The sequence below is a fragment of the Pipra filicauda genome, unplaced genomic scaffold (assembly GCF_003945595.2).
Source record: "Pipra filicauda isolate LSUMZ 115617 unplaced genomic scaffold, ASM394559v2 scaffold48_size3843733_pilon, whole genome shotgun sequence".
Taxonomy (NCBI): Eukaryota; Metazoa; Chordata; class Aves; order Passeriformes; family Pipridae; genus Pipra; species Pipra filicauda.
Genome location: NW_024104631.1, coordinates 3215090 through 3242737, shown reverse-complemented (window position 1 = coordinate 3242737; position 27648 = coordinate 3215090). Strand labels below are relative to the sequence as shown.

The 27648-nt window shown below is 40.6% G+C and overlaps 1 protein-coding gene across 9 annotated transcripts in view; it reads right to left on the bottom strand.

Moving 5' to 3' along the window:
• The window catches only part of FARS2 (phenylalanyl-tRNA synthetase 2, mitochondrial), a 241277-nt gene that overhangs the window by 40281 nt on the left and 173348 nt on the right, over positions 1-27648 (bottom strand). Inside the window, exon 8 of one of the 9 annotated variants that reach the window (XM_039386532.1) lies at positions 16295-16728. The exons of the other annotated variants lie outside the window; for them this stretch is intronic. Within the exon in view, the coding sequence (XP_039242466.1) occupies positions 16695-16728 (34 nt within the window). The 3' untranslated portion in view covers positions 16295-16694. Of the gene's footprint in view, positions 1-16294; positions 16729-27648 lie in introns of those variants that run through there. 9 annotated transcript variants of the gene reach the window in all.

Genomic DNA, 27648 nt, shown 5'->3' with positions numbered 1-27648 from the left:
CTGAAAAATAACTATGTGTTTCTACACCTTTGACAGACTCATATTAATCATGCAGTTTAGCATTTTCTTATGGTAACATATGAAAAATAATTACATGTCCTCAGACCAGGTGAAAATAAAAGGAATTAATGGGCATTATCTGCCCCCTGGGTTTCGTATTTACTTTCACAGCTCTGCCCAAACAAAACACTGAATCTCTCAGATTCATGCACATGAAAGCTAAATAACTTTACTGTTCATAAACACAAAAAGGTGCCAGTACTGTCTACAAAAGTAGGTAAATGCAGAAATACATGATACACCAATTATTTTATTTGTTCTAATTTGACTATTCCAGGATTCTTACTGGTTGTCTTCCAAGTTCAACTTCACTGTGGTTTAGTCACAAAGATTTCAAGCACAAAAGTATCAAGAGGCCTCATATTGGAAATGCTTGGGTTAACTGAAAACAAAGCTTGCCATCCTCTGGAGAAAATATATCATTCTTTTCTTTGTCTTCAGACCTAGAGGCTCAGATGAAAGCCTGTCTTCTCTTGCTTAAAATATTAGAATACACGTTAAACTAAAAGAAAAACATTTTGAAAATGAAAGTAAATTAAAACTACCCAGGGACAGATCTATTTTACACTCTGGCAATTTTCTTGAGGTTTTACTTTTAATGTTTATTGTTTAACTTCATAAATTGAATAACTAGTGTAATAGCACCTCAAATGCCTGAGAGAAACAGCCCATTAAAATATGAAGCATCTTGTTAATAAAATACACTAATCAGAATGCACCACAATTCCCAATAAGCTCGTGTAGTTTTAAGGCTAGTAAACATTTTGAATGATCATCAGCAAACTCACGTTTTCTTCAGTGGCTTGTTACATCAGTTCTTTTGAAAAACATCTTGACAACATAGTCAAGCAAAAAGGAAAAAGAGAACACTTCAAATATCGTCGTTGTTTCATAAACTTCAGGGGGGTTGTAGAGTAAAGATGCAAGAAAATCCTGGCTGTAACACCACAGTTTTCCTCCTCTCATTGATGCTAGCTTCTGCTATGCCAGCCTGGGAGGCACAGACAGAAGAGTTTCACCAATCACAAGGCAAAATGGAAGAAATGCACAGTTCTTTAAAAGAGAAAACAAGCATCTCAGTTTTCGGTAATATTATCCTCCAGCTACCATTGAATCTTTTGAGGGAAAAAAAAAGAGCAAATACACTAAAAAAGCATTTTTTTACCCTCCAGATCTTATGTGCAGCACTAATGAGATGAGAAAAATTTCTTACCTGTACCACATCTACAAAGGACCAAAAAGACCTGTTAGTTTCTTTAGTTAGACGCTGCTAGTTTCTTTTAGGTTAGCAGCTTCATCAGTCTGCCATCACAGATTAATCCAGCAAACTTTGTCTCCAATGAAAACACACTACCAAACATTTTATTTTTGTTGCTATACAGCGAGTCTGCTAAAGATGAGGAATTGACCACAATTCCCACTTTCAGGACACCACATCTTCACAGTTTTTGCTTCCACACAGGTTTCCAAGGAGCAATATTGCATAGGGCACCAGTAGAGCACAGAAAAATAAATCACATGTACTCAATGCAAGTTTAAGATACTAGAGCCAGAGAAGGAGAAATCTATCCTCTTCAGTTGACTGAAGACATAGGCTGAAATATCTCTAACCTCATGGCCCAGAAGTGAAGGATTTCATCACAGGATTGTCAAAACTAATTAACAGTTTCCCTGCATGTCTTTGGTTTGGATGTCAAAACTGACATGTTTTTAAAGGTCTTAATTGTCAGAAGTCTGCTGCTCTTCAGCCTTCTGGGGAAAAAAGAAATCAGTCTTTTTAGTGTCAGCAGCATTTAACAAGTTAAGTTACGAGCTGGTTCCCAAGGTCTTTAGAAAACATGAGTCCTACTCATTATTGATCTCCCTGTAGAAAGTTATTTCTTCTATTTCTTTCTGGTTTATTTTATATAGAGACTGCTACAATTGCTTTTATCATTCCCCCTGGAGTCATTTCAGGTAAACTCACTTTACTGGATATACCTGCTTAAATACAGCTTGCATTTGAAGGTCCTCTTTGAACGTGGGCGCTGGACAGAGAAACTCAGGATGAAAAGAGCAAGGTTTTGGATTCAGAATAAGTTGTCTTAGTTATGAGGTATCTGTTTTTCTGAAAATGACAATCTTCCACACATTGTGGAATCTATAGTTAATATATGTATCTCTCTCTATTTTTTTCTAAAACATGCTATTTCTCCATCTAAAAGTCACTTTTCAGCACAATGATCTTGACTTGGAATCTGATCTTCAAATCAAGAAATGTTTTATTTAAAAAACTCACGCATAAAAGCATAAATAGCCAGTAAGTTTCCCACAGAAAACTAGGTAACTTCTGAAGAATAATCTCCAACTTGGTATAGTTTTTCTATAATCCATTTGGGTAGGAATCATTTTGTAATCCATAACATTTGTTTAAGCATTTAGGACTGTAGTGGGTTTCTGTGGCTGGGTTTTGGTAGTGGGGGGGCTACAGGGGTGGCTTCTCTTACAAGCTGCTAGAAACTTCCCCTGGAGCCAATGTCAGCCAAGGCTGAACCAATTAGGAGCAATAGTAACACCTCTGTGATACCATATTTAAGAACAGAAGGTTGTTGCATGGAAAGAATTTCAGCCAGGGCAGAGTGGAGTGAGAACATGGGAACAACAAACTAGACACCAAGGTCAGTACAGAAGGAGGAGCAGGAAGTGCTCCAGGTGCCGGAGCTGAGGCCCCTGCAGCCCGTGGTGCAGACCATGGTGGAGCAGCTGTGCCCCTGCAGCCCATGGAGGACCATTGGGGAGCAGACACCCACCTGCAGCCCATGGAGAATTCCACGCTGGAGCAGGTGGATGCACGAAGGAGGCTGTGACCCCGTGGGAGGCCCAGGATGGAGCGGGGTCCTGCTGGAGACCTGCAGCCTGTGGAGAGGGAAGCCCACGCTGGAGCAGTTTTTTCCCGGGTAGGACTTGTGGCCCCTGTGGGGGACCCACATTGGTACAGCTCATTCATGAAGGACTGCACCTCATGGAAGAGTGACTCATGGGACAGCAGTTTGGGAAGAACTGCTGCCCGAGGGATGGACTCACGCTGGAGAGGTCCATCAAGGACTGTCTCCTGTGGGAGGGACCCCACAGGAGCAGGGGAAGGAAGGACTCCTCTCCCTGAGCAGCAGCAGAAACAACAACTGACTGTAACCCCCATTCCCCATCCCCCTGCACCGCTGGGGAGGAGGAGGGAGAACATGGAAGGAAGGAGGGGTGGGGTGAAGGTGTTTTTATGATTATTTTATTTCTCAGTCTTTGGCTCTTATCCTGTTAGTAATAAATATAAGTACTATACCCACTTTGAGTCTTGTTTTGCCCGTGAAGGTGATCAGTAACTGACCTCTCCCAGCTCTTACCTCTACTCATGAATCCTTAGCTGTTTTTTTTCTCTCTCCTCTGTCCAGTTGCAGAGGAAAAGTGAGAGAGCGGCTGTAGTGGGTACCTGGTATCCAGCCAGGGTCAACCCACTACAAGGATAATCATTTTAGCTTTATTTCTGAAGAAGTATTAAGTGTTAAAATGAATAATATGTTTTAGGGACATGTCATGGTTTGAGATCCTCAAAATCTAATTCCCTAGTCCTAGCCCCCTGTCACATCTCAATCCAATGTGAGATGGGTTTTTTCCAGACAAAACACACCAGACTCCAAATGGGGGAAAGGGAATATATTACAATGACTGTACAAATAAATACTATAATACATTATACACACGATCACAACTATCTCTACCATGACATAAGTATTTACAATGGATTAGATCTCTTCTCCCCTCCAAATAAAAGTCCAGGAGGGAAGAAGGACAGATCCCTTCTAGTCTCTATTCTGAGCAGCAGTATCTTCTAAGGCAGCAGGTTCTCTGTGTCTTCCATTCTATGCAGCAGTTGGAGCTGGATCTCTTTTCAATACACACAAGGGGGTCTCCAAGCCCCTTGGCCCGTCGTCTCCAAACGCAGGTCTTTCAAGACACAAGGGGGTCTCCTTTCACCCCTCTTGGCTCTCCTTCGACTCCAAGCAAAGGTCTCACCTGTGGACTGCCAGCAGGGACAAAACTCGCTTCACCATGGGCATATCACAAAGTGCAGGGGCATCTTCGTGAAAGTCCCTTCCTCAGGGGGGTTCACCCCTGAGTCAGAACATCTTGGGCAGCACTCAGTTGAAAGCCTTTGCCTCAAGAGTTCTACCAGAGCTCCTGTGCTCTGTCTCAGGCTGCCACCTTGGCAGCAGTGGCGAGGGGGGGGCGGCCAAGGTCACCCTCTCCGCATTCTTCTCCGTCCCGGCCCAGCTTCAGGATGCTTTTGAGCTTCTCATCTCCTCTCTCTCTCTAGTGCTGCATGTCCAAGACTCCTCTCCTTAATAGGAGTCCATCTCCCTCCTTTCCCAGAGGTCTCAAAGGAGTTTAGGGGGTCTGGTTCAGTTCTTACCCCCAAAACTCTGTAGAACTCAGTTCTCTCTCTCTCTCTCTCTGCTGGCTCTCTCTCGGCTCTCTGAGACAAGTCGGTGTCTTCCTTACTCAGTTGCATGCTGTTTCTGCAGTTTCTCCAGTTCAGTTCTTATCAGTTGGCTTTCAGCCATAGCCTCTGGACACTGCATCTCTGCTTCTGCTCTGTCTCCGCTGCCCACGGTGGAGAAAACATCTCCCAGCTTAACTACAGACACTTAGCTCAGTCTAACACTGTTCCAAGTCTCTGCAGTCCCCCCAGCCGGGGGCAGGAGAGGGGGCCCAGAGGCCCCCAGAGGGCTCCTGCCCTACTACTCGTGGCTTTCACAGCATGGCTACCACTTCTACAATCAACCAAAGTACAACTAACCTTCTCTTCCGTTTGCTTGTGGTATGTTTACATTTCGCAGGAGCGCAGATTGGACAAAACTTCAAAACTTCCAGGGGTTACCACCCCCTGGGGTTTTACCATTTTCTGAGCTTCAGGGGGAAAACCTGGTTCAAACCACTACAGGACATATCATCTCCCCTCTAGGATTTACCCTGAAATTAGCCAGGGTGTTTGAACTTTGCAAGTTGTTGTGGTTTAACCCCAGCCAGCAACTAAGCCCCACACAGCCACTATCTCACTCTCCCCTGATGGGATGGCGGAAAGAACTAGAAGGGTGAAAGGTAGAAAACTCATAGGTTGAGATAAAGACAGTTTAATAGGGAAACTAAAAGCCATGTGCACGAGCAAAGCAAACCAAGGAATTCATTCACCCCTCCCCATCAGCAGACATCTCTGTATTATCAACACTATTTTCAGCACAAATCTAAAACGTAGCCCCATACCAGCTGCTATGAAGAAAATTAACTCTATCCCAGCCAAAACCAGCACACAAGTCAATGTAAATCCACTTCAGTGTATGATATTAAAATGATGATTTAAGGACACTTCAAAGGATTATTGAAAGCTGATTAATCTAAATTTTGTTTCATGTCTTTTTTCTTTGTGCGCTGAAAGTCATCACAGCTCCTTCCAGTTGCTGCTACGTGAGTGTTTTTCAGGAACATATTTCTCTAGCTAAATTTTGCAATTAAAAAGAACAGAATTACACAGGTATAGGCTACTGCAAGTTTTCTCTTCTAGGCATACTTGCAGCTTGCAACCAGTGCATTCTAAGACAGATTTACAAGTAATATCCTACTCTCTATCCATCTCTGTGGCCCTCTCACCAGCTGGAGCCAACCTGCTGGAGCCATATGCATGCTCCAGCCGTTTGAGAGACAAGCTCAGTATAGCACAGCTCCATCCTGGACATTGCCTACATTGCCAGCTATGCTTCTTCATCAGGAAAGCTTTTCTGATTAGGTCAGGAGGCTTTAGAGCACTATCCATCTTACACACAGTTGCTCAGAACGGTATACTTCATAAGCCTTAAGTCCAAACCCACCATCTTGTCTGATCTCCAATCCCAGCACAGACAACAGAATTTCACCCAACGGGAACTTGCTTTGAAACCAATGACTTAATGGGTTATAGCAAAACATTATCTTTCAGATAATAATCAAATTTGGGTAACAGGTATTTTCCCTCTGCTAAGCTTATTTTAAAACACCTATTTGTCCTTTCCCTTTTTCCTTTTCCAGTTGGTTGATATAGGATGCAGGAATTTCACTGATTTGCCATTGCCTATAAGAATAGGGCGCTTTTAAGAATATTGGGCCATACAAGATCTGTTTTTTCCTAATCTAATTAACACAGGAAGAAAACCTGAAGTCCTCCTTTGGCTTTGGATTCTCTTTTCTTACAGGGAGGTATGCTACCCCAGTACTTCATGGATTCTGTACAGTTTTTTTCTGCCTCTGCTACATTTTCAGAAGCCTTTGCTGTTCCAGGTGCCATCCAGAATCCCGAGTTGTACAGCTAAGTGTGTAAAGGGTAATTTTAGCATGTGTCCTCTATTCACTAACTGATCACAAGTGGCGTATTTCTGAGAGGCCACGAGAGCTCCCTGAGCTGCAGGGCTGAGTGCTCACACACAGCTACACCATGCATAATGCCAGCAAACATCATGTCATTTGTCCAATTGTTACAGGTACTGGAGCAGAATACTAAAAAGGAAGTCAAGGAATCACCTGCTTTTGTTTGCAATTTACACAGACACATATGTACACAAAAATAGAGTATACAAGCCAACAGTCAATAAACTAAGTACAATATATAGCAATGCTAAATGTAGAGCAGGCCATGTGAGTCAAGTTATTATAATTTAAAATGTTTCCATCCTCAAAAGGATCTGAAAGAAACAGAATGTAGTAAGACTTTACTAATGGGATAAGTTCCCTCAATACAGAAGGCTTTTTTTTTCCTGTTCCAGATTCTTTCTTTATTAGTGCTGAGGCGTCCAAGCACTTGGTCAGCTGTACCACATTTTTGGTTGCATGTTTTTTTTCCCCAAAGTACCACACCTCCAACTACCAATAAGCTGTCTGACTAGATGTGCATTGTCAGTCCATCTTTATTCCCTCGTTCCGTGCTCCAATTCTTCTGCAAAGGTTACCTAAGCAGCAGAAAACAGATAAGCAGGACACTGTCTGCAGTTCAAAATAATCATTGTCTAGTTCCTGCAATGCCAAGACAGTAGAGTAACATAATACTCATTAGTAAATGAAAACTGCACTCTATGTTGCCCTTGTAGCACAGAGTAATAGCAATGTTGGTGCTTTTCCTGGCAGGACTGCGTGGCAGGAGCAGACGCAGGAGCACATCAGAGCACTTATCACCTCGAAGAGAATTTTGACAGAATAGGCCAGGACAACCAAACTACTGCTATTGAGAAGATTAATGCAAATTGACATCACCCATATTTATTCATCTCGCTATCTGCAAAACACACATAGTTAAAATGTATGCACAGTCCTTACTGAATATATAGCATGTGGAATTTACAACTCTGGTCCACTTTACAAGATGATTGTGAAAAAATATTTAAAATGTATTTAAAACCCAAATTATTATTTTAACAGCAGGATTTTGTATGGCGCCTCAAAAAAAGTCTTTTTTGACAAACTACTTTATTCCTCCACAGCAAATTACTTCAGCTTTATTTCAGTAGAGGCTATTCCACAAATGCAAAGAGTAAATGAATCCCAAAAGCATTACAAAACTTCCGCTGTAAAAATGTAAATGGATTATCCCTCCATTAATATCTCAGTAAACAGGAACACTTTAGAAGCAATCACTCTTCTGTTGCTCACAACATAAAAGCCAAATGATATTTTCTTCATAAATCATCTGGCTATTACAAGATTAGTGTAAAAAGGGGTTGGGTGTAAGACAATAAAGTCTTTAGATCATCTTGGAAGCAGGTTTACAAATGGCATATTGGTATTTTCATCTCTTCTGTGCTGGAAGTGATATTCAACATTTGTTCACATGACTGTTCTAGAATAGAGCAGACTTTTGCACTAGATTTTAAGTGCTGCCACCGGTTTATGTCTACTTCATTTTCATATAATAACAACTGAAAATACAAAATAACTTTTAACAGTCTTTTATTACAGCTGTCCTGTTGCATCTTTATGGAAGTATTGGGACTCCTGCTAGAGTGGGACCAAGATTCAAGTTCAGTAAAGAGAGAATGAAGAATAGCAGTGTTTTAAAACAGATTTGTGACTCTGAGGCCAGCACCAAAACAAATTTCTTTATAGAAGAAATCAGTTCCAGCAAACAACAAGTTTCTTAAACACAAACACCCCACAGTGGACAGGCAGATGTTTATTTCTAGGATTACAACAAACTATATGCCCCTCTAACGTTAATTTTTTTTCTACCCACAGTGAAATGAGAAGGGCAATTTCTCTTTTTCCTATATAGATGATCCAGAAAATTTCTGATCACCCACTTTCCATTTCAGTAGTATTTTTCCATGCCTGTACCCAAAATTAAGACAAACATTTTGTGTTTACTTTCAATTGCATTAACCATCTAATTTGTACGTACTGTGCTGCCTTCTCTCTTTATTCTGGGGTAATGCACTGGACTTCATATCCATGTTACATTGCTAGCCTCAAAATTCATCTCCCTCATAACGCAGGCATTACTTTCCATAAAATGTGGCTGACACGAGGATGTTTAAGCATGCATCATTTAACTTGCATTTGTGTATGTACAAACAGCCAATTAATACACAGAGACACAAGCATGCAGAAGCCTCTCTCTCCACTGGGACCTGTCACCTTTCTTCGTTTTTCTAGATTTTCACAATCCTCAGCTTTACCTTCCCTTGTAGCAATTAAAAGAGGTAGAGTATTTCAGGATCTAACTACTTGGAGAGAAGCCATAATGCTTTGTTAATTACATCAGTATCCAGCCGAGGTCTGTGCGCACTCGGTTTTACAGAAGTATCAACACAAGCACTTCGATTCCAGTACCACAGATAGAGGTCCTCTGCTGTAATTACTGCAAAGTGACTCTGAGTCACTCTGTCGAGGGATGAGGGACCAGTACTGGCCCTTGGCCACCTGGGCACCCATCCAGTCGTGGCCTCACTGTGCCTGGATGCAGTCTCCCAACATATGTTAGAGCACCATGGATACTGCTCTGAGTTGCACCAGCAGGCAAGAATCAGTAGAAATAGGGAAACCTATGCTATGCTCTCTCCCATTAGTCATCCTATTAACATAGGCCACAGAAAGAGGAAAGTGTACCAGACATGATGACAGAGGCTCTGTGTTATCAGGGAAGTTGCATATGGGTAATATAAAGGAGCAACGTCCCAGGGGCTGACAATGCCATAACGTTTGTTATTTGATTCTTGTATATCCCTAGTGTCACACTTAAAATACTAAACACTTTAAGCTTCCAATCTCCCTTGTTTATAATTTCTTTATAGCAGGAAAAGCATGGTTTTGCCCACCACTAAGCAACATCTCGCCATGTAATATAAAACTGCTGATCAAATCTATTTACTAGGTCAAGAAAGCTAAGTTACTTCTGCTACAAATGCAGCACCAATCAGCCATACAACATTATAGTTATTTTTTCATCCACTTTTATGCATCGGTCAAAAAAGTGTTTGCAAAGTTCTGAGTAGAATTCATTTGCTGATAGTGATGCTCAAAAAGAGGAAGAAAGCATATATCTTGATTTTAGATCACAGATTGTGCAGAACAGAGAGTAAGAACTTGTCTCTTCCTTTAGAGTATAAAGTGAGGAAATTTGGTATGTAAGTCATTGAGAGAGAACTTACAATGTCATTTTTACAGTCACTATTTCCTGATTCACTTTAATTGGACAACTGCAATTCTCTTTATGCTGTATGATCTTTCTGAGCAAGGTTCTGTATTTGGAAGTCTATTCTCCTTGGACATTTATGTTTCAGATTCTTGAAGCACTGCAAACTTTTCCTAGATTACTCTTTTTACTAATATCTCTAGACTATCTTTTCAAAGCCAAGCCCTTATAGAGAGGCATTCTGATGCTCTTACTCATTTGGATTATTTCTTTACACAGTGGTCTAGTGTGTCCATTCAGTGGGGAAAGCTAAGTCTGAACTTCAGTTGCCCCTATTACTTCAACTGACCACCACATATTTGCATGCCAAGATCCACATGATGCAGCTACAAGTATTTCCATTTTGAGCACTAATTTTAATGGTGCAGGTTCAAAACAGGTAAATGGTTTGAAAATTTGAGTGCTTCCTTACTGATAAAGAAAATTGCACCTCTTCATCCCCACAGAGCTCTTGGCCAGCATTGGATCTGAACTGGTTATCTCAAAATGAATGTTTCTGTGCAAGTTCACCAACTGATTGGTGTGTTTCTTGCAAGCCAGCTGGAATATGTAATTTTTAAAGAGATCTTTGGGTTAATAAGTTTCCCTTGTTACTGAAGACTACATGTACAGACTAAATCAGATTAAGTGCTTCTAAAGAATTAAGCAATTTAGCTAAATTAGTTTCTCATATTCAGAAATGAAATTACAGCTAGAATATGTCTGTATGTCCTAAAATGTTTCCTGTAAAACTATGCACTAAATCACCTAATGCATGGTAATAAGGCTTACCATGTACAGGTCATTCTGCCACGCAGGCCTAGGCAGGCATCCAGATATTACTAATTACATACCCTTGAGCTGCTTTATTTATAGATTTCTGAAATTAGGGAAACTTAAGAATGTTGAACTCTATGAATAAACTACTCATGAATGCAGCCTATACATACAATTTTTGCAGGACTGGACACAAAGGTGATAACTGTGCATAGACATTTAGACCTGCTTAATAGAACGCCTGGGGGTACCCCCAAGGACTACCCATGAGAGTAAAAGTACCACATGCAGAAGATTGTGGACTAGAGCCACTGCATGGATTTGTACTGTGTGAGCCTACTGCTTTCACATACACCAAGTTTTATACTAGCAGAGCTCTGCTTCATTCAGGCATTTCTCCTCACCCCCTTGGGGCTCAGACTTGGCAGCTGGGAAGGAGGCTCCGCAGTCCCTGGCAAAGGCTTCACTGCAGCTCCCCTCAGAGTCCTGCAGATACTAGCTGCCAAGTAAGTGCTGCATATATAAATCTCAGCTAGCTTGGAAGTAGGAAAGTCAAGTTTCAGTAAGACCAAAACATAACAGTCAATGATACTGTCACATGTCTTGGTTTTGTGTTGTTTGGGGTTTTTTTCCCAAATTCTATGTTATTTAAAATTTTTAATTGGTGATTTGGTAGAGAAAACAGATTGAAATTACCTGATGAGGCATTTCCAAGTTGAAGCAGATATAAAAGGAAGAGTGTATTGTATAGTTTGTCAAAGGAAAGCGCGCATAATTCTTACTAGATTGTCTACCGAAATTTTTATTAAGAAACTCCTGAAACTAATTGGTATAATTTCTAAATGGAAGTTTAAATTTGCCATAATGAAAGAGTGGCGAAGTTTGAAATAACAAAGAAAGGAGTGCATTTAACACTTGCTGAAGGAGGTTAATCAGCTGTGGAATAATAGTCTTTACTTTTGCAGAATTGGTAAGCATGTGGCAGGATTAATCAAATTTTGATTACATCTTTATCAGCAGATTCTCCCTAAGTCTTGAGAAACATGTTTGCACCTCAAGGGGAAAAAAAAAAGGCTGAACTTAGAACCTTCATATTCAGTTATTTTTAAGGAACACAAGTCAGAAAAAGCAAGCCAAGATTTTAGAAAACTGAGTCTGTACTTTCACACTTGGAATTTTAAAGTTGTCAAGACTCTCAAAAAACACATGCTAAGTTTGGAGGGCCATGGTAAAAGAGCTCTGGAGGAAAAAAAATCTGTTGATAAAACTGGCTGGCAAATCATGCCATGTAGGAAATCTCCTATGAAAGTGGAGATTAAACTTTCAGAGTAAAGAAACAACCTTCTTTGAACATGCCTTGATTTAGTCTAATGCCTATCATTGTCTACAGAACAAAGGAAAGTGAAATTTTGAGGTCAGAATCTCACTAGTGCCTCATGGATGTGCAGCAGGGAGCAGAAGCTTGTTTTAGTGCATACTGGTATAAATGAAAAGAATAGCAAGGCAAGTGGAAGGTGAAGGAACACCAAGACTTCTGACTTCTGCCCTTTTTTTAATTAACTATACATGAAATCTGCAACTGAGGCACAGCAAGATGGTTTTGAAAATCATACAGTACTATGGATTTAAACAGGTTGTCAAGACTGAGCCTTTCTGCCTGAGAAACTATGATCTGTCTTAGGCCATGAACTGGGAAATACCTGTCCAAAAAAAATACAGGCAACAGACACTGATGCTACCCGCAGCATCGAGAAAAGTCCTAGAGGCACAAACCACGGCAGAAGACTATGAGGTGTATAGACTTTTTTCCTTCTCTCCTGTAACAGGGAGACATCATTGCATAGGAAACATGGGAAATAAATCTATTGCCACCATCTCCCCAAAAAAGAGAGGCTTTGCAGGTAGAACACAGAACTAGCAGTCCCATCCCAGGAAGTCTGCACTGCCGACTATCCCCAGGAGTGCACATCCTGCAGTAAAACAGTTTTCAAATCTGTAGTCTGATTTGGTCATAGCTGCAATGGATTAACATTAAAATGACTCACTGCAGCGCTATTCTTAAAAAAATTAAAGACAGAACCAAAGTCCCATTCAAAGTAATAACAGTAATCACAGTATCACACCTGGGACACTAATTTGCCCCTGAATTGATAAATAAAATGATTACATTTTAATTTAGCAGTAATCTTTATTAAAAACCACCATTTACAATTAAAAGCAACATTGCAACTGAAGAGAAAAAGAGCTTTGAAGTAAGATCTGGAGATAAAGTGTTATTCAAAGGCCGTGAGGCGAAAAAAGCCATAAGAAAGAATTTTTGATAGCTGGAGAGCCTGAGTAAACAAATCCACTGTCAGAATGAGGAAGGGAAAGCCAAGATAAGAAAGAAAAGTGTGAGCCGGCAGTGGAGTAGGGGCACACTGGGTAAACAAGACAGAGAGAAAAATGCATAAAGAAATTTTAAGAGAATTTTATTCATCCTGTACAAGTTAGGTGTGCTTGTTAGAAACTTACTAAAACAGGGTGATACATAATTGAAAATACTATATTTCAATAGTTTGATAGGTTGCTGCACAGGCAGTATAGCCATTAATTATTTGAGCCCTTTCAATCAAAGATTTTATGCATGAAATAATGGACTTTACACGGTTCACAGAAACATATCTAGGCAGACATAGAATACAAAAGAGCACCAGAGAAACCTCAGCATTGTGAGTGAGCCACCAATTAACATGTCATCACTTTAAAGGTACTGTAAGCTTCCTTGTTCTCCATGCCACTAAAGGATCTTGCACAGTGCTTCTGCAGTAGTTCAGTCGAATATCTTGCAAGATCAAGACCTTTGCCAATAAAGTATATCCATAAAAGTACTAACTCAATAATCACTCTTCTTAGTAGAGCAGTAAGTATATTTTCATCTTATGCTAACTAAACTGCCTACATAACCAAACTACACTGCCTACATAACCAAACGTCCATTCCATCATGTGGAGGGGTGCTAAATAAAATTGAGAACTTGACAAAAATGCAATAGCTTTTCCTAGGTTTGAGATTCGAATTCAGTAATAGAGTTTGGTATTGTCAGAAGCCTGAAAGGATAGAACTCTAACAAATTCCAAGCTGCAATCCAGAAAAGCTGGAGACTTTTGCGCTAGAGAGCACAACGGTTTGTCTCCCTTCCTCACATAGTAATACAGATGACTTCACACACACATACATTCCTTTTATGTAGCAATCTACTATATAAAAATTTATGGGTCATTCTGAAGTACATTTTGATCTTCTATCAAGATCATTCATCTCAATAGGAAAAAGATTTTTTTTTATATTGAGAACAAGCATTTACTGGAATAACTTCACCAGGGGCAGCGTAGAGGCCCCATCACTGTAGGTTTCCAAGATGTGATTGGACAGCATGCTAGATAGCCTCATCTAGGCTCTCTTTCCCACAAAATGTTGGACCCAACCTGGGCTGCTCTATGATTTTTAGCAAAATAGGAAATTTGAAAAGTTAGAATGATAAGAGATATTTTTGCAAAGGTAAAGTGTCACAATTGGCTTGAGAAAGACATATGGGATGATCAACGCAACCTGCTACAGGACTTTGAGAAGGAAACGTGCTATTTCTGCCTCTTGTTGAGCTCTCCATTTGAAACAGTTGTTATTCTCATTTAATACACTATGAGGATTAGAATAATGCTGATAGTTATCTCTCTCACAGGATGTTACGAAGACTGATTTGTTCATGTACATTATTTTAAAAATGCAATACAGAAGAATAATGTTATACATTATTAGCACTGGTAGAATAGTAATATAGTTTTATATTAACTCAGCATTTCACAAACAGCTAGTAAATTGCTACTCAAAAGGTCTCTTCTCCTTCTAGCATTCCTCCCAGATTTCTTCCAACTCCCAAGCTGGTTATTGAGCAAGTTGTAACTAATTTTAAAAGACTAACAGACTTCCCTTGAGGAAGAAAAATCTGAAGACGAAACAGCACAAGCCAGTTGTCCCATTAAAACACTTCTATGCAGACATACTTAGAAAAGCTGAAATAAAATGACAGTAGAGACAATGGTGTTGCACGTACATTCTCAACTGTGCTTAAAATGACCAGGAAATGTGATCCTATATAAGTGACCGGCTTTACAAGACTGTCTCCTGATTGAATTTAAAAATACGTTGCTAATCAAAATCTACAAAATAGCAAAAATTATTTTTTTCTTACACGTTAACATATTTTTCAAGTAGAAAACATAAGAAATCATGTGCCATTAAAATTATCACTGTGATAGGTAATTACCTGAGCATCATAACCAATAGATTCCTCTGTGTCATCAAAAGAAATAGAAGACAAAATCAAACCTACCATCTAGCCATAATTTAGTGTTTCATGATTAAATTTATTGAGCCCTTTTTCACACTTGATTGATACACTTTGATTTCACAATTAAAGACAATTAAATTATTTGAAATGCTAAACCATTTCCTCCACAGAAGTAAACTGGTATTGTCACCCCGTTTGTTGTCACTCTGTTCAGGATGGTAGAGGATTTGTGTTATGGATTTCCTGATCCACCTGCATCCTTCTAGTCCTTGAATAAAACTCCAGCCTTATGGAGAAATGATTAAACACATGTGCCTTTGGCCCTCGTTTTTAAGGCAGCTGGGCTCCTGTTTCATTTTCATCATCACCACCTCCTCCATGTATAGCGAAACTAGGACACAGATGACCCCATGTCCAAACGAAACAAACTCTACCAAAGAAAGGACAGTCTTGTGGTCAAATATTTTATTTACATCTCATTAAACTAATGGGCATTTCAATTCCCATTCAGTTTTTCCCAGTTTTTAAGGTGCTGCACTGTGCTGGTAGCACTAATGGTCCAGTTCATTGTGCTAAGCTAGCCAGCAATGCCACTGCTCTCCCGTGCCTGGTCCCATAGCTTTGAAACACCACAGAAGTGTTGTCTTTAGCCACAAAAGCTCCAGATCATGCTCTCTGTAATGATGGACTCATCTGACTGATTGAAAATGTTGACCACAGAGAAAATTCCACAGGTAATCTGACACAGATATCAGCACCAAAGGCAAATAAATTAATATAGAAATAAATTGGGTAGTGATAGAGAATGCAAGGAAGATGGAGGCTGGATTAGATTAACTGAGGTTCAGATCAGATATTTTGGAAAGATATTTTCACCATAAGGACAGTCAAACAGCGGGGCAGGTTGCCCAGAGAGGCTGCACGATCTCCATCCTCACAGGTTTCCAGAAGCAAACTGGATAAAACGTTGAGCGACCCAGTCTGAAATCATGTCAACTGTGCTTTTACCAAAAGGTTGGACAACATAATCAAAATCAGGAACAGGTCTGTAGCCTCAGGGCATGGTAAAGGCTGGAAAATGAATCAGGCAAGGGCACAAGCATGTGCCTTTTTGCAGCAACAGATTTTCTGGAAACAGGGATTTTATGAAGGTTTGAAGGCGTACAAAGAGAAAAATCTTGTATAAATAGTTTGAATAGTTTAAACAACTTACTTTAATGGCAATACTAGGCAATACAGTTTTAAGCACCAAGAAATAATATCAAATTCTTTAGAATTTTATTAGGTACAAAAATAATTGAGTTATAGAAAAGTATCAATGTTCAAAGATAATCACTTTAAAGAGTCCAAAATTTAATATAAAATGTAATACAGAAGTTTACTATACAATTTAAATTCATGGCATATAAATCTGGGGGTTTTTTGCTGCGTAAGTTCTACCTGAAAAAATTATTTTGTCTAGACAGTTTTAGAGGAATTGCACAGAAAAAACTCCTTCAGCCATGTTTTCTCCCAGTTCCATGACTGGCTAACTTGTACTCACACAAGTGTCCACCAAAATTTCCAGACATCAGAGGTGGTTCCTTAGTTTTCTATGCAATAGTGCTACACTGGAAGTTATTAATAAGCATCATCATATGTAGACTGTGGTTAAGGTGATGTCAGAAACCGATTTCTTTCAGGTTGAAAGCATCAAGCACCACACTCATCTGTGAAGTGGTGGGTAAAACAGTAAGAAGATACTGTCCACATTGAAGCACAAAGTAAAGCCAAGCCATAGACTAAGGGTCTTCCTTTGGGTTAATTCTAGTAGGATGGAGTGGTTGCAGATCTTTGGAACCTGTATAAGAAAAGTTATTAGAAAACCAGTAGCTTTTGAGAAATCATAGGGAATAAGTAGCTGAGTGACCACACGGACAACAGTTAGGGGAACACAGTTCCCACTGGGAAGAGGTCCAGAAATCACAAGCAAGGAAACTGCCTTTGTCTCCATCCCTCCTGCGCTCACAGACACAGAACTGCAGATCATTGGAGGGAAAAACAGTATGGCACAGATCTTGGGGCACCTTTCTAAGAGAAGCAACTGGACATCATTGAGTCCATCATCAGCAAATTTGCTGATGACACCAAATTGGGAGGGAGTGTCGACCTGCTGGAAGGCAGGAGGGCTCTGCAGAGGGATCTGGATAGACTTGAGAGATGGGCTGATTCCAATGGGATGAAGTTCAATAAAGCCAAGTGCCGGGTCCTGCACTTTGGCCACAACAACCCCCTGCAGCGCTACAGGCTGGGCACAGAGTGGCTGGAAAGCAGCCAGGCAGAAAGGGACCTGGGGGTACTAATTGACAGGAAGCTCAACATGAGCCAACAGTGTGCCCAGGTGGCCAAGAAGGCCAGTGGGATCTTGTCCTGTATCAATAATAGCGTGGCCAGCAGGAGCAGGGAAGTGATCCTTCCCCTGTACTCTGCGTTGGTGAGGCCACACCTTGAGTATTGTGTTCAGTTCTGGGCCCCTCAGTTCAGAAAGGATATTGAGGTGCTGGAGCGGGTCCAGAGAAGAGCAACAAGGCTGGTGAAGGGACTGGAGCATAAGTCCTATGGGGAGAGGCTGAGGGAGCTGGGGTTGTTTAGCCTGGAGAAGAGGAGGCTCAGAGGTGACCTCATCACCGTCTATAACTACCTGAAGGGAAGTTCTAGCCAGGTGGGGGTTGGTCTCTTCTCTCAGGCACTCAGCAATAGGACAAGGGGGCACGGGCTTAAGCTCCGCCAGGGGAAATTTAAGTTGGATATCAGGAGAAAATTCTTTACAGAGAGAGTAATCAGGCATTGGAATGGGCTGCCCAGAGAGGTGGTGGATTCACCATCCCTGGAGATTTTTAAACGCAGATTGGACGTGGCACTGAGTGCCATGATCTAGTAAATGGACTGGATTTGGACCAAGGGTTGCACTCGATGATCTCGGAGGTCTTTTCCAACCCAATCGATTCTATGATTCTATTCTATGACATGGTCCCCGAAATCCCCCTTTTTCAGACCAAGAAGAGGCAATACAAAAAGTGACCCAATTCTTACCAATTCTAAAAGGTTTATCTTATAAATTCTGAAAGCTTTGGGTTTACACAATGTTTGAAGAAGCCAGTAAGCCTCTTCCTGGAGTTTTTTCTCTAATGCCAGTACCAATATTCCCAGTTCCTCAGAAATGTTGGGATACGAAAGGAGAAGAAGGAATTTTGTCAGACAAAGCAGGAGGAAAAAAACCACCAATTCACTAATTTTATTATGCTCAAAAAATGTACAAGTCCATTTGGAGGTTTAGAAAGGAACTGCAATGGAAAATGATTCTTAAAAAAAACAAAACAACCCCCCCAAACCACAGCAAAACCAAAAAGGATTTCCGGTTATGTTTAAAATGCAATCTACACCACTTCACCTTTTTTTCATAGGTGCTACTACATCACTGAGCAACAGGAGTGCAATGGGGAGCTAAGTGTCGGGGAGAAGAAGGGGACAGTGTAGGGATAACTACTCACTGTTACGACAGCTATTGATCCTGAGAATGCAGGCATGACAGCTGTATACAGTATTTTTTGGGCAATGCAGTTCATCCATCATTTACTCCTCCATCTAATCTCCAAACATACTGCCATTACCCAATTCCCATCAAGCTGTACTAAATGAGTCTTTCCGCAGAAGCTTACAGGGCACGACCTGCTCCTCCTCTGCTGGCACCACAGACACATAGCCCTGACAGCTTCCTACAGACATCTTTAGCATCCTTTCAAACCAAATTCTTTCTGTTGCAGGACAGGCAGACAACAGGTCAGTGGGGAGATGCTAATTGCAAATTAGCTGTACTGCAGGTCTTCCCCACCTCACTTTCATCTCATCAGTACCTTCTCATCGCTTGCTTTCCTGGCTTGCAGTAGACTGTGTCTTGACTGAATTTACAAAAACGCTTGGAACCATTACTGGCGTGACAGACAAACAGCAACCATATCTTTGGCTTGAAAAAGCAACTTCAAGTCTCTGTGTCCTAGGTGTTTCTCAATTAGAGGAGCATGAAGTGTATTTAAACACCACTTTTACAGCAGCAGGTTTTAACACAATCAGGTTTCAGGAGATCTGTTTTTTAAATATCAAACAACAATATGAGAATTCAGGGGGGAAAGGGCAGTAGCCCATAGCAAAAATGCCCAGACTGCAAAGCCCTGGGAAAAAACAATTTCAAGTTACTGAATTACACCATAGAAGACATGAATGGCTGTTTTGAAACAGACTAAAGATCTGCAACAGAAAATATCACACCACACCCAGACACACAGTTAAACAGTCTTGAGAACTGGATACCTTAAGTTAAAAACCAAGCCAATGTGCATGTGTGTTAGGGCGAGCCTGTAGTACTCTCCCGAGCTCCAATTCCATTTTCAACACACCCCATTCCTGAGATGCATGTTGCTTCTATGTGTTTTTCATGTCTCAGTATATTTCTGTGTATTAGCTCCAGTCTCCCCAGATTAACTTTTGGCACCTTTGTCACCCTCCTGCAAAGGGTTCCTGCTTGCTGTGAAGCTGGTTCCTAGTAGTTTCATTTAAGTCATGCTTCCCTTCTGTACTAAAAGCCATGAAACCATTCTTCTCTACCCATCCTGTCCAGCCCACCCACGATTTTCTAAATCTCTCTCATACTTATCTACCAAATTGTCTCTACCAGAATGGTTTTTCTCAGTCATTCTCTTGCTCTGACTATTCCTGCCAATTTTCTCTGAATTTCCTGCATATCCACGTTGAAATGGAAATCCTAGACTGTGCGCAGCTATCAGCCTACACATAAAAGGAGTACAAAAGCCCACAGCCTCATTTCCCTTCCCACATGCCAACCAAGGACAGGTAAAGCATCAGTAGAATGGTGGAGCCACAGCCTCCTATTTTTGACCCTGAATATCAGCTTTCCAAAGATGAGAGTGGAAGCAACACAAGACTTAGGGTAAATTTATGTCAAGAGCAGCACAGAGTAAACATTTCCTCTGACAGATCTCGAGATGGCCCAGCGGGGATTTGGGGCTGCCCTCCAGCCCTAACCTGCTCCAAGGCACCAGAACTGACATGCACACTTCGCAAATGCATCTCTCTTCCAAGGGCAGGGCTGTAGATCCATCTCACTGACTATGCATCCAGATCCACCTATAGATCTGACATTGTGTTTATTTATTTCAGATGAGAATTCCAATTATAGCACCAAATTATTCTGAGGGGGTAACAACAAAGATGCTGCTTTTGGTCCAACATGGATTTATTTCAAAGCAATTTCCAACATGCTGCTCAGCAGCAGAAGTTGTAGAATTGTACACCACAAGGCGGGCTGCCAAAACTGAGCTGTGCTGCAGCTGAGCAGGCAAAAGTTCAACATAAACAAAAAAAACTGAAAATGAAAACTGGGGAGAGAGGGACGGAAGGGGGTTAGGCAGACAAACAGGCAAATGCCAGTGCTGAGAAAGAAGACCCTAAACCCCACAAAAACATTCTCAGTAAGGAGGGAATACACCCTCATTTTAAAACACAGCACAAAGAAGCATCCCAAAAACGGGCTTGTCCCAGCACTGCTAGGAAGAGAGCCAGCAGAAGATTTCAGATTTAGCCGCAGCTCAGATGAGCTTCTTTGCATGCTCAGAATACATTTTTAGAAGGTAGGAGCTCAACCATCAGTGTGGCTGAAACTGAAGCCCCCTAGAAAGCAGAAGCAGAATTAATACCATATTTTCTAACTCTTATTAAAAGAACAGCATTTAGCTCACAGGGCTAATTACCTTAAAATTATGAGAAACTATTTAGTCACCCTTGCAACTTTGGCCTCTCAGTTCTTTGTGCTACTCACTGGCAAAAGCAACAGAACTGTAATTTCAGGGAGACTTTGGAATTATGAACTCATATGATCCACACTCATAAAGGGGCAAACTCATGTGGAACAGGTTGGGCTTTGCAGACAATTTACTGGGGTTATTTACTTTGACAACATCTGCTGTGTTGATACTGTAGTCAAACCTAACAAAAAAGTGTTTGCCAGAGACTGCTCCTTGATGGGTCCTGTAGCTGCAACCTAGGAAGCAGCACTGGAGGATTAGCTGCTGGAAACCTTACTGGAAAAATATGGAGAGAGAGACTCTTCAGGCTGATCTGGAGTGGTCACAAAGAACTGAACTCCCTCCAACGCTCCCAAGGCAGTAGGTTAACTGCTTTGGTATGCTAAGGGACATTTTTACTGATCTGTTATCATCACTATTTGCTATTTTGTGGTGTTAAAACATTGCACCTCAGCAGAAGTTCAATAGAATTTCAGGGAAAAGGCACCTGAATAGGCACTACTGCAATTGAGGAGCCAGGCTGAGCTCAAGGAGCGCTGGAATGAAAGGTCTCAGGTTGTCTTAAGGAGGTGGCAGGAATTTCTCTTAAAAAGTGTCAGATTAACATATTTTATTATGGTTTTGCTACCAGTTCCATATATGATTTAGAAAGTGCTTTTCAGCCTGTTGCCAACAGATCACTGAAATGATCAGAGGGAGAAAACCACATGCTTACACAATCAGTCAAAGTGGGAAAGAAAAAAAACCACACAATGGAGCAATTATAGTCCAAACTTTTTGTTGACAACAAATGAAAAATAAATATCCCACTTGTGGCAACACTACCCAAGATGAATGGTGGCTTTTTCTTTTCATCCTATCTCTTGATCCCAACATCTAGTCAAGCCTTTGACTAAGAACAAACTAGAAACACTGGTAAAAAAAGATAGTGTAAATAACCAGATTACAAAACTTACTGTCAGAAAATAGATAGAAATAAAATCCAGCAACATAATACAGAGTTCACTGCAGGAAAGCCCGTCGCACCATCTCACAAAAGATCAAGAATTTTGCTCAGCACAAACACAGTAAACAAAAGCTGGAATCTTCCCAATGGAATAAGAAAAACAAAACACTTTAAATATTATAATAGCATAAAAGCCAGCATTGAATCAACATCATGAATACAGGCTCCCTCTGACCTCCACATCTAAAAACATATGGAGGTAATAAAGGGTCCTTGAGTCAGACAGTAAAAGTTATTAGTCAAGAAAGACAACTGAATTAGGAGTGACTGACAAGATCAGGGCTGTTTATCTGGCAGATGACAATAGGACTAAATAAATATACAGAATATAGTGGAAGTTAATTAGGAAGTATTTTTTACTTGCCCTCCTAATACAAAGTCAAACAGAACCAAATCACGTTTCAAATTTACACTTTAAAAAGAATAGGTGGATAACCTTTAGGACTCAATGGCACAAAATACTAGGGATGACAAGAACCAAGGGGATTAAACTGCAATTGGATACATATACAAATAATCCACACATTTACAGTAATAAGCAGTAACTAACAGATGGAGATTAGAGAAACATTCTGTAATGAAGATATCATTTCCCAACAGTTTAGGGAATGATTTCATATACCACCCTCTGTAGCATCCTAGTCTTGCTACTGCTGGCTACATGACCCCCAGCTAGGGGGACACCCCTTGGATTACTCCAGCACTCCCTGGTTTTCCAGGACTGTTCTGCTACCAGAACTGCTCAGTGGCAGCAGGTATGAGGTACATGACAGATTTTCCATCTTAAAGTATATGTGCATCCTTTAAGGCATGCTTGGGCTGTTATCAAGCAGCCTTGATTAGAGAAGTCAAATTTCTGCAGTTAAGGTAAACTTTTTGTAATCTCACTTAGCGCACTAAATCACAGAATATTCTGAGTTGGAAGGGACCCCACAAGGATCATCAAGTCCAGCTCTTAAGTGAATGGTCCATACAGGAATTGAACCCACAACCTCATCATTATAAGCACCAGGTTCTAACCAACTGAGCTAGTCTCAATTCAGTTACAGCCCTTAATAATGCTTAAGCAAACCAGTCTTCATTGTTTAGTCATCTGAGAGTTTATTTTCCATTCTGCCATTACATCTCTCGTAAAAGTTATTAATCTTGGGATATTTTTTTTTTTGCAATCCAGGAACAAACTGCAGAAAAGAAGAAAGGCCAAGAACAGTACACCTTGATTGCATCTTTGTCAACTATATGAGCAAACTCACAGAGCCTCTTCAAAAAGCAAATATATTCCTTTTAAAGACAGGGTCTCCAAAAGGCAGTAAGATTCTTTGTAAAGGGAGCATCTTGTATCCTTCAGTAATGGAAACCCTGATAGCCCTATCAGCATCAAGTGAGTGTCAGTGGCAAACAGTAAACTAAACAACAAGGAACCTGTTTCCTAGCCAGAAAAACCAGGTATGATTGCAATACAAAGTGAAAGTTCAGCTTGGCAAAGTCAAAGTCAGCAATGGCTGGTTCCTCCGCCCTCCCTTCCTTTCTAACTGCATGCTTGCAAGAGTTGACATTGTCACATCTAGTGGAAAAAAATCCCACATTCTTAGTTACAGTCTTAGTTGCTCTTTCATGTCCTATACTTCATTGGTCTGGTGCTGCAGTATGAGAAAATTTGATAATAAATCTATATTTTTACTTGTCCTTAACAAAGTTGGGGATGATTGATGTTTCAGTCAGAGGTGAGCAGCTTACACAATGCATAAAAATGTGGCTAAGCAGAGTGCAAGAGTATTGCTATGACATCTAGGTGCCTTCTGTAGTTCCAAAATATCGGAAAACTGGAAGGACTTTGGAATGCAACTGTAACGCAAATCTCATTATTAACTACCACTTTACTCTACTGAGCAAATATCAGCACGTCCCTCCTGAATAACAAGAGGATTTCTAACAACAGTCATCGTATTTCTTAATCGAGAACTGAATTCACTGGCAATAAGTCCCGGTTCCCGGAAGAAAAATTACTCTGTGCTCTCTGTAGACAGACTGGCTTTTAACGAGCAAGGGAACCACAAAGGGCCTGATCCCAACCCCACATAAGCCAATGGGATGGTTTCTACTGACTTCAGTGGGCTTTAGATGGAGCTCTGAGGTCCTAATTTTGCATTTGTCACACTGTCAGCTTCATTGAAAGCTGCAGGGAGTTTCACTGTCACTCAAAGAAGAACATTTTTTCAACAACTAATATTATCCCTTTTTCCAATGTGGAAAATTCCCTATTATAAGGAGGAAAAAGAATAATAAATTGTTGAGAATTTCAGATTGTATTTTCAACAAAAAGAACTCTTTAGGATGACACTCAGGAGAAATATCTTGTCCCAACCCTGATTGTGAACAAAGTGCAGTTAAGTGCTCCAAATGTATTATTGTCTTTTCCACTATAACTTACAGGTGGCTTGCTGATAGTGTATTTTATTTTCAAGTCTACTTATTCTAGCAATTGTATTTTCCAGAACCAAAATGGTCTCTCCATTTGCAAGTGGTGGAATGTGTTGGAACAAACCACTACACTGGAATAGTAATTTACCGTGGATAATAGGTCACATGGGACATTTTAATTTACAATCTATAATATACTGTTTAAAAGACACAACATTTTCCTTGATATGGTATTTTTCTTTCTACTGTTGTGTTTTGCAAGACATTACTTCAGTGTACGCCTGACCTACTCATCAACTACATTCTTTAATCAACTTAATAAATTACCTGTAAGCTTTGAGTTAAGTACACAATTCTTCAATTAAAACTAATAGCCATGATTGCAGCATCTCTGTGGTGCTGCTGCACTCTGTTGACTGTACACTACGCAAACAAAGCTGGGGTCAACAAACAAGTGTTCTTCAGAACTGAGCACAGCATTTCCTCCATTTGACAGTCTGACCAGTCACAGGTTTTATCTCTTGCCCATCAAACTTGCAACAGCTTTGGCTACTTGGTTATCACAGAATATGTGCATATATGTTATTTTCTTGTAGATGTTCTTTTTATTCATAATTACAATGAAAAGGAGCTCCCACAGTACCCAGTGATTTCAGTGAAAGTTGCTAACACTCAGAAGCCCAGAAATAAAGACCCATTTTATAAAGTCAAACCCAGTATTAACTGCATTAGCAGACACTAAGAAAAATGTCTGCCTAAGTGACATAACTCACAGTAAAACATCTGGCTTTGTGTAACTGAGCCTAGCCATTTACTTCAAGAAAAACTTGAATCCACTGCACCATCCCAGTTGATTTTCACTTGCTCAATACACACCTCATCTACCCAACACAACTGAAAGGAATGTTCTCACCTAGACTGTTAAACTTCCATTATGGCTTGTCAGACATGTCACTTAATACTGCAGCCTCCTATGTCTCTGTGGTCCACAGAATGAGAGTGGCAATATCTCAGCTCAGAATCCTGAAACCTTCATATATCAAGGTAATAAAAAAAAACCCACAAGAACTACATTAAATCAGTCTTCATTTATCTCCTTTCCGGTGTTCATTCACAAAGAATGAACAGTCATTCATTTCCTTACTATTCATCTGCCCCACATGTGTACTAATAGGCATGAAAATACTAAACATAAATCTTTTCTCCATCCTCAGACTGATTTTTAAAAGGCACCCTTCCCTTGCATTTCTGTGTGATGCCTGATAAATAATAGATCAGTTGCATGGTGTTAGTGTTAATATTAATGTTACCAGGCAGCATTTGAGAGAAGCAGGGCAGAAACCTGAATTCTGGAAGAATTTGGTACGGCAGCAGTCACCATCCAGATGCAAGTTTTGCAGTTCAGGTCTACCTCTATAATATACAGATCTTACTAGTTGTGCAGTCCCATCAATTTCTATTCAATTTATCAAGAGATGAGGATGTTTAGCATTTGATAGAACTTGGCCACAATTTTTTAAAATTAGTTATTTAAAATTAACTGGTAGGTTAAAATAAAATATCCATCAAACACAAAAAACAATGAAAGACTGTAATCTGCTTCAGGAACGCTGACATTTATTTGTTCTGAAATTAAAGAAAATCTTGTCTCCTCAGCCTAAAGTTGACATTTTCCAATACGGAGATAAGTAACCTTTGAACTACTTAATGCTTTCACTCAGTTTAAGAAATACTTCCTAGCTATAGGGTTGTTGTCCCTACAAAAATATATTCCGGATCCATAAAATATAAAAAGCAGGATTAATTATTTAGTGCAAATCCATCACTTTTCTGGGCAGCAGTACTAGGAAGCATATAAAGACTTTTTCCTCCTATCTCCCATCTTGGCCACTTTACAGAATGTATGTTTGGCTGAACCTAGCCTAAGAATTAGGGGCTGGGTCACCATGTTATCCCCCTCAATACACTTCTGAGAAAGTCTTGTGAATGCAATATGTGCAGGCACACACACACGCAACTCTCAACACACAAAGGACAGCCAGATCCTTCATCATCCCAAGAAATGCGTGGTATGACTGCCTTGGTACAGTGGCTGCTGTCTGTGGCTAGGAAGATTCTTGTAAGATATAAGCAAACAGAACCATCTCTACCTTCCCATGCAGATTTCTAGCCAAGAATTCAAGAGAAACTCAGGATCCGCTACAGATATGTTGCTTCTTCACACTGCTAGGACAGTACAGAAAACAAGCATATCACACTGTCACACTAAAGTTCATTTAAAAACTGATTTAGGAGGAGTGGGACAAAAGTTACATGACGGATATATCTACTGTATTAAAGAAAAACTAGCTTCAGGTACAGATCTGACACTTAGCCAAAATGCATTTCCGTCCCCCACCCATATTCCTTTGCAGGGATTCCTAGCCTGCAGCACAGGCATCCATCATGGGAGGTCTTGACAGGACTGGTTCATCTTGACTTCCTAGCCTGCTCAGCTACGATGGCCAGCTACAGTGTTATTATGGGAGAATGGATGAGGCAGAGGTAGAGATCAAGGAAAGAGGGGAAGAGTACGGCATCCCACCCCCAGGTGGAAAGCAGAGCCGAGCAATCAGCATCCCAGGCAGCATCAGGCAGAGTCAGAGCAAAGGCAGCATAGGCAGAGGAAACTATTTCAGTGAGTAGAAAGAGAGGAACAATATTCACCTCTAACAAAGGTGATTACAAAAGCTTTCACTCTCTCTCTGACATAGTCACAGCCATTGCAATGTTTCTCGAACTCTAATATGCTCACCCTTACGTACTATGAAAAACAGTTCTGCACAGTAGTAGTCTCAACCTCTGGTCTACAAGGTTAGCAATTCACTAGGATTTCTCTGAATTCAGAAGCACTCACAAGCCTATTGCTATCGCTTGTGCATCCTGTGGTAGCTGACTCCCTTAGCCATTTTTCACCATCCCACTGCTTGTCAATAAATCACCCTGCTAATTCCTGTGATGCCTCCTGTGAAGTGCTCTGGGAATTGTGGCAAAGATTTCTGGGCTGCATCTGAGAACTGGTGGTGAATGGCTGACTTCAGGTTGACATGATGAAGAAAGGTTAAGCTCTTCAGCCGAGTAGCCTCTTAGAAATGATTCATTGTGACTCCAGCTATCCCTTTTCTATACAGCAAGTCTATCCTCCGTGTCTGCCTGAACACATAAGGGAGTTGACACTTGTCTTCTGTGTGGCTCACATACTTAAGTTTTCGTCCCTCCGCATTACTTGTGAAGGGTGATTACATTTCCTATGGAATATCACTAGGGATACATCACACTTTCAGAGCTGTGCTTCCCCCCACCCTCTATTGGGATCTGTGGTTACTTTATCTTTTTCCTTTCTTGAATACCAACCCTCCCACAAGCCTGTGTGTTAGCCACCAGGCTCCCACCAAAGAAGAATAACAGGACTCCTACTGAAGCTCATTAACAGTAA